The 8191-nt window shown below is 38.6% G+C and overlaps 1 protein-coding gene and 1 long non-coding RNA gene across 2 annotated transcripts; one reads left to right on the top strand and one right to left on the bottom strand.

Annotated features, from left to right (window-relative positions):
- Window positions 1–3011: 3011 nt before the first annotated feature.
- LOC121049636 lies at window positions 3012–5833 on the bottom strand. The gene is made up of 4 exons (XR_005800948.1): window positions 4741–5833; window positions 3735–3807; window positions 3580–3651; window positions 3012–3210 (listed from the first exon to the last, which is right to left on the bottom strand). It is a non-coding gene; the product is annotated as an uncharacterized LOC121049636 (long non-coding RNA).
- A 537-nt stretch (window positions 5834–6370) lies between these two features.
- On the top strand, window positions 6371–7213 carry LOC112203412 (tyrosine-sulfated glycopeptide receptor 1). The gene has a single exon (XM_024344382.1). The coding sequence runs from the start codon at window positions 6371–6373 to the stop codon at window positions 7211–7213; it is 843 nt and encodes a 280-aa protein (XP_024200150.1).
- Window positions 7214–8191: the final 978 nt, after the last annotated feature.

Raw genomic sequence — 8191 nt, 5'->3', positions numbered from 1 at the left:
TTTATATGCCTATTGCGCCGCCACAGCGCACCAAAATGGGTCATCAACGATGATTAGGCATTTACGTTGGATATGATTCTCCAATGATTGTCTGCTATTTAGAACCCTTGACAGGCGATCTCTTTACCGCTAGATTTGCGGATTGTCACTTCGACGAGACAGTCTTCCAGTCGTTAGGGGGAGATAAGAACATCAATGTTCAACAGGAACGACAGGAATTGTCGTGGTCTGTCCCCACTCTGTCTCATCTTGATCCCCGAACCGCACAGTCTGAAATTGAAGTGCGGAGAATTCTCAATCTTCAGAACGTAGCAGAATCGATGCCTGATGCGTTTTCTGATATCGCTAAAGTGACGAGATCACATATACCTGCTGCAAACGTGCCTGCAAGGATTGATGTCCCTAAAATTAGAGGACATGATGCCACCTCAAGAGTACATGAGTATGGCGCCAACGTCCCCACCCTTGGTGACGTTGTGGCTAGGCCGACGGCTCCTACTAGGAAGCGCGGGAGGCCTATAGGTTCGATGGATTCTCGCCCAAGAAAGAAAGCGAGTTTGGCACAAAATAATCCATTAATCATCGATGTGAATAATCCATCTCATGAGAATATTCCGGATTATGGTTATGTCCAAGAGACATCATTGGGGAACGCTCCATTGTCAGAACCAACTCCAGAGAATAGAGAGATCTCCATAAATTACACTAGTGTACATGAGATGATGGATAGAAATTCTATGGCAATTGATGATGCTTTTGCATATCAGGCTGTAAAAGGAATTATAGAATATGATGATATCGAACCTCGCTTTGTCGAAGAATGGCAACGAAGAGCGGATTGGCCTAAATGGAAAGATGCGATCCAGGCTGAATTGGATTCACTAGCAAAGAGACAGGTATTTGGGCCTATAACGCAGACACCCCCAGATGTTAAACTTGTTGGCCATAAACGAGTCTTTGTTAGAAAGCGTAATGAGAAAAATGAGGTGGTTAGATATAAAGCCTGCCTCGTGGCGCAAGGTTTCTCACAACGCCCTGGAATCGACTACGAGGAGACATATTCTTTTGTAATGGACGTTATAACGTTCCGCTACCTTGTCAGTTTGGTAGTTTCTGAAAAACTTGACATGCAGCTTATGGATGTGGTTACAACATATCTCTATGGGGATCTAGATTCATATATATATATATATATATATATATATATATATATATATGAAGGTTCCAAATGGACTTCAATTACCCAAATCAAGTGGCTCTAAATCACAGAGCGCGTTTTCAATAAGACTAAAACGCTCTCTATATGGATTAAAACAATCCGGACGGATGTGGTATAACCGTCTAAGTGACTACTTGATTGGGAAGGGATATATTAATAATGAAATATACCCATGCGTGTTCATTAAAAGAACAAGTTCCGGATTTGCAATAGTAGCAGTTTATGTCTATGACATGAACCTAATTGGAACTCTAGATGAGTTAAAGGAAACTGCTAAATATTTGAAATCCGAATGTGAGATGAAAGATCTTGGGAAGACACTGTTTTGTCTCGGTTTAGAACTCAAGCACCGTAGTGATGGAATTTTGATCCATCAGTCTGCATACACTCAGAAAATCCTAAGGTGCTTTAATGAAGATAAAGCAAACCCTGTGAGTACTCCCATGATTGGTCGTAGTCTTGAGCCCAGAAAAGATCAGTTTCATCCAAAGGATGAGGACGAAGAACCATTAGAGGCCGAAGTGCCCTATTTCATTGCAATAGGCGCATTATGTACTTAGCTCAATGCACAAGACCGGATATCTCATTCGCAGTGAACTTGTTAGCTCGACATAGCTCTGCGCCAACATGCCGCCATTGGATTCGTGTAAAGACCATCTTTCGATACCTAAAAGGTACGATTGATATGGGCCTATTTTATCCCTACAGAGAAAAGAGGAATGACGGAAGAATGGGATCGGACCCCATTAGGCATGGAGCTGCCGTCCACCATAACATAGTGTCTGGCCATGTTGCCGCCAACGCCGCCACCATCACCAAGGGTGGCCGGCCTCACCCTATTCACCTCCATTAAAACGACAATGATGTTTTAATGGGTTTTACTAATGCAGGGTACCTCTCTGACCCTCACAAAGGTCGCTCCCAAACGGATTATGTCTTTACCATGGGAAGTATTGAGATATCTTGGAGGTCTACAAAATAGACCCTTGTTGCTACTTCCTCAAATCATGCAGAGATTATTGCTCTACATGAAGCTATGCGTGAATGCATATGGCTAAGGTCTGTAATTAGACATATTCAAGGAAGTTGTGGTTTGAAGTCTACCACGGATGAACCTACATGCATTTATGAGGATAATGCAGCTTGTATTGAACAAATGAAGTTAGGTTTCATCAAGGGCGACAACACCAAGCATATATCGCCTAAGTTCTTCTATAATCAGCAACAACAATCACTTCTAAAGATTGAAGTGAATCAAATCCGATCAGAGGATAATGTAGCGGACTTATTCACTAAGTCGTTACCTAAATCCACCTTTGAGAAACATGTAAAGAGCATCAGATTGAGAAAGTTATCCGAACTCCCATGATTGTAGCAATCAGGGGGAGATATCGACATCAGGGGGAGTTATGATGTCTACATGTTTGATCTCGAAGAGTAGAGGACGTGTTGTACTCTTTTTCTCCTCCTCGAGCGTGTTTTTGTCCCACAGGGTTTTTCACTCGAGCAAGGTTTTTAATGAGGCAACGGATGAAGCGTCACCACCAAGTTTGAGCGGCACAAGGGAGAGTGTTGAAGGAAATCAGCTATTAGTGTGCCTAATCAAACTAGGAGTAGTAATAGGAGAGAAGATTCTAGAATTCCTAATCCTACGCGGATTAGTATTCCTTGTAACATTAGAATATGTACTTGTAATCCCTATATATAGGGCTCCTATTCTCAATAATAGGATACACAATTCTCTCTACATTCTCTCTTGAATCTCTTTTCCTTAAACAATAATAGCGTTATTATATTAGAGGTCAATTTTTATTAGTCGTAGAAACGAAATAGTTTAGAGAGGAAACTCACGAAGGGAAACATGGTTGGAATGAATGATGGAAAGTTTGAAGGTTTAATTCTTTTGTTCCTTTGTTGGTTCTGCTGGTCTTGTGTCAATGAACAGCTTGTGCAGCAAAGCCGTGGTCTTTGTCAATCTTGTGATGCTTCCACTAAGTAGCACAATATGCAAATCAGTCTTTTTTTCTTGTTTTCTTTTTTTTTTGAGGGAAAATGATTTAGTTTATTGTTGAAAAATATCTACAATTGATTTAATTACAAAAGTAATGTTTAGTTTAGTAATGATGGTTTATAACAGGAGATGGATTATTTGTGTAATTTTTTTTTTTTGTTGCTTTTCGATTGTTTGAAGCTTTTCAAGTTCTTTTCCTGATGATTGATTAATTAATATACCAATTGGATCATTCACAAAGCAAATGGTATGATACAATTATTCATGCAAAGTATGACCCAACATGCAAAATCAAATATAGTGACTTGATGAGAAAACAGAGCAAATAAGGAAGAAAGGGCTAGCTTACCTCAGACTTCTGCTTTGGTTCATCATTGATCTGCTGTAGTTCAGCTTTGATCATCTTTTGATGTAGAAGTAGCTAAGAATGGTTAATATAGTTAGTAAATGTACCACTAAATAGAGACAGAACATTAATGTGAAAAAGATTTTTGGGGCACAAACCTTCACTGGTGCAAGCTTCAGTTGGAGAAGGACAAATGATTACTGTGTATTGCAGCTTCCTATTATGAACTTCCTGCAATTCCTGCAAAGCACACAATTGACAACATCAAGCATTCAAAATGGAAAACACTACCTTAACTAAACCCCATCCAATTTCACATATTATGTTCCAAAACAGTAACTACACTCTCATGATCACCATCCTCTTTATTTAGTAATGCTTATCTGCTCAAATTCAATAATAAGAAGGTAGCTGATCTAAAAATGCTCTTAGCAATCGATTCTCACTAATCCTTAAATAGGTGCTCCTAGTTGTTCACATAGATTTTTGCAGGCTCAAAATCCCCTTGGTAGATATTAAGCAAATTTCATTCCTTCCAAACCTTGCACATGTCTGTATATGCACGAAGAAACATACAATAAATGAATCTCAAACCTTAAAAAAAAATCAGGTATCTGTTAATCATTTGCCACTCAGGTATTTGCCACTCATCATGTTTGTATCTGTATTAGAAAAAAAAATGTTGAAAGCAAGTGCAATTGATAAAAAATGAATTAGCTAGTTTAGCTGAAGTGATTCTATAGGGCTATTATTGTCAATCGGAGTAGTGTGCATTTGGTATGATTTATTTTCATGATGTGAGACCTGTGATGATAAATTGATAATGATGATGGAGTTAAGTTAGTTATATCAGACTTGCACTTTGCTGAAAGCATGATTGCTTGTAATAACTGAATGCAGGAAAATTATTGAGTATAGTCAAACTGGTTTATAACTGTTTGGTGGTGAATAGCTTTAAACAAAAACAATTTTAATCACTTCTAATCATTTTTAAATCAGTTCCAACCTCTTAATTTTTAAGTGAGTTGCAGAGTCTTAATTCACTGTTAACCTTAAATAAATGCTGCAGAAAAAAAGTGTAACCCTGCTAGATATCAGTAATTGATCTATCATGCCAGAAAATGTATCTCCTGTGGTTGTTGGATTATTTTTTTTTTTTTTTACCTGGATTAGCTACAATACTCATCTTTCCTTGTCCGTGTTGAAGAGTCATCTGCTTCTCCTCATAGTAATTGGTCAAAATTAGTTGCAAAGCTGATTGAACTTTGATTTGAAAATTGCAGTTTAATAAATTACCTTGATGATTTGATTTGGAAAATCAATCAAGTAACTATAACTACATTGAAATCAATTCAAAGCTTCGCGTTTACTGTTTGAGCAAATTTTTAGTCAAGTTTTCTTGTTGCTACAATAAACTACTGCTAAAAAAAAAAGACTTGCATACTAATCATTCATCACTTCTAAATAGTGAAACTCACTTGCTATTGTACCAGAAAACTGTATCAGAAGCATATATTCACTCCCTCAGTTCATTAGGTGAAGCAAGATCAAGACAACAATTCGAAATCTTGTGGGTTTCTCAAGAAAAATGAACCCAGAAAAAAATACCAAGTGAACATGAAGCTAATGACAGAAAGCAGACCATGGAATTTACAAACCGAAGAACAAAAACTTCAAATAAATTTCTTTTCCATTCACCTCTACTACATATCATCGGAATTAAATCAAAATCCATAATCAAGATTTCATTTTTCCTATTCCTTCACTTGGCCACTAACCAAATAGAGGTCCACACACAATCAAATGATCTTATTAATTTCTCCCTGAATGATTGACTACCATATTAGTTCGAATAAACAAACCAAACTTTAGATCAATATGCAAACATCTGAAAAGAACTCATATTGAAAAATCACAGAGCAACTAAACAAAAACCCAGTGAAACAGCAAACCCAACAACTATAATCATGCTAACCCACCACTAATGAAATACAGACAAGCAGAGTATTGTTATATTTATTACCTATATAAACAACTCTAATTAATATCAATGACAACTCAATATCAAAAAGAGCATAATCAATATATTTGCTAAATGTGTGAGCAGAAAATGATTTAAAGCCACACTCTTTAAGCAAGTATTCAATTTTGAAGCATTCAATCTTTGACCCATCAAATACACAAAACTGAGAAACAATTTCAATCAGTAAATTTGAGGGTCCAATGAAGCAGCCTGAGCTTCATAATCCAATTAATCGTCCAGATCTGACAGTGGTAAAGAAACAAATTAGCTTGTAAAGAATAAATACTCATGCATGTGAATTCAAAATCAACAACAACAACAACGTACAAAAAGCCCAATCAAAAACCGCAGCAGGTAAAAAGTAAGAAAAACTATAGAAGAGAAAAAGTTTGGACCTTGAATCTTCATCGTTGCTTAAAGAGACTGAAAGCACAAATTGATGATGCAGTCAAATCAAATGAGTACTGTAGCAATTCAGCTCAGGCTTATAGGAAAGAGCGATAGTGATGGAGGCTTCTCGAATATTTCGATAATCGGCTCGGCTCCAGCTGATACACCAAGCGGCCATCTTTCGTATATTTAGAATTCTTGTAGTCTACTTTAGTTAATGCGAGTCGTTGGTGAGGTTTTCAGAGAACCTACCCAGCATCATATCCCAAACTTCCTGTAAATTTCATTGTACATTTGTACTTTCTTCCAAGTTCCAACATCAAAACTTCGTTTTCGTTCCGAGCTTGGCGCATCATCTTCATTATCAACTGTTCTTAAAGCATGTCATCCCAGTTCTCCATGGCCGAGCTGCTCAAGGCCACCAATAACTTCTCTTCAGACATGATCATCGACCATGGGGACTCCTTCCTGCTTTACAAGGCCCAGCTCTCCAACGGTCTCACCGTCGCCGTCAAGAAGCATGACCCCGAAGAGTTCCCGGGGTTTCGCGAATTCCGAGCTGAAGTCGAAACTCTTGGAAAGCTTCGACACCCAAACATCGTCAAGCTCTTGGGGTACAGCGCCTCTGACTCGGGTGGACTTTTTGTCTACGAGTACATCGAGAGAGGTAATCTTCATCGTTTGCTGCATGAGTCTAATACCCAATTACCATGGAAAACCAGATTGCAGATTGTTAAAGGTGTGGCTGATGCGCTCGCATATTTGCATGGCTTGGACAACCGCATTGTTCATAGGGACATTAAACCCCGAAATGTATTATTGGATTCCGAATTTCAGCCTCATATTACTAATTTTGGGCTCGCTAGGAGGATCGACTCAGAGCATTCTCACGTGTCAACAACTTGTGCCGGCGACATCGAATACATGCCACCGGAGTACAGTCAGGGATTGGACAAGGCTACCTTGAAAGGTGATGTATATAGTTTTGGGATTCTGATGTTGGAAATTGCATCAGGGGCACGGCCCAGTTTTCCCGTCAGACTTGCAAATTGGGCCTGTATTCCCAAAATGAAAATGATCGATTCGAGTATTCGGAGGCAGGATTTGGATGAAGTCGTAGTTAAGAAGTACATTTCCATTGCTTGTTCATGTGCTAATAAGAGTTCAAGAGAGAGGCCTCCAATGACACAGGTTGTGGAGCTGTTGAATCAACTTTCCACATGAATATATTAGTGCAATTTTGTGAGCTTATTGTTTGATGTTGGAGTTAATTTTGTTCATGTATGAATGACATCTTGGAATAAATGCATCTTGTTTTAGTAAAATTGTTTGCTTGTTTATGGGGCAATGAATATTGAATGGAGAAAGATAAGCTACGTTCTGGCCTATGTGGACAAGAAGGGTTCTCTTTCCATTCACTAATACATTCTTTCTTTAGTTCTTCAGCTTCTAAAATGTGGAACCTGCTTTATTCATCTAGAGTGCTTGTTTGTTGAAGATCTATTCTACAGGATCGAGAAATTAATGATTTCTTAATTACCTGTAACTCATATATAGAGTACTTGTTTGTTGAAGATCTGTTCTATAGAAAATTGATGTAATCCAAGAAGCAGCAAAGGAGCTTGTAGAGTGCTATCAAGCTGTTGGAAAATGAGCTCCAAGACCTACTTTGGGGTGAGAGTTTGGCATACAAAGTTAATTGGTTTCCTTATGGAGACCTATGGAAACATCAAACAAAATGTATGGTGTAAGAGGTGCTTATGGCTCGGGTAAGAGGTGCTTGCAAAGGGAGAGTATTGAAGATTTGGTGATATAGTCAAGATAATTTAGGGCTGGATTCGGCCCAAAACCGAGCATAATTTGGGCCTACCGCTACCGAACAGAAGTTGCTCGGTAAGCCCATATCCGCAACCGTAACCGAACCGTCAAAAGCCCAAACCAACAGATCGGCATACCGAATTTTTGGTTGGTTTATTTCGGTATTGGGCTTTACCGAATGCAACTGGGCATTCGTCGATCTATGTCTCATCAATATATCAACATCAATACCAAACAACTTGATTCCGAAATCAAGCTCTATTACCTTGCTTTTGGAAAACCAGTGTGTATTTCACCATAGTGAAGATCTGCAAAGCTTCTGCCAATCGGCCCCAAACAAGGGTTTCAAAATTTGGGGTTCTTCACAAATCTTTAGAATCCTGC

This window comes from Rosa chinensis, chromosome 5, assembly GCF_002994745.2.
Source record: "Rosa chinensis cultivar Old Blush chromosome 5, RchiOBHm-V2, whole genome shotgun sequence".
NCBI classification, from domain to species: Eukaryota; Viridiplantae; Streptophyta; class Magnoliopsida; order Rosales; family Rosaceae; genus Rosa; species Rosa chinensis.
Note: the sequence above shows the minus strand (reverse complement) of the source record. Positions and strands in the feature narration are given on the sequence as shown.

Excerpts from the sequence above, each read along its gene's own strand:
- LOC112203412 (XM_024344382.1), top strand. The coding sequence starts at position 6,371 with ATGTCATCCCAGTTCTCCATGGCCGAGCTGCTCAAGGCCACCAATAAC.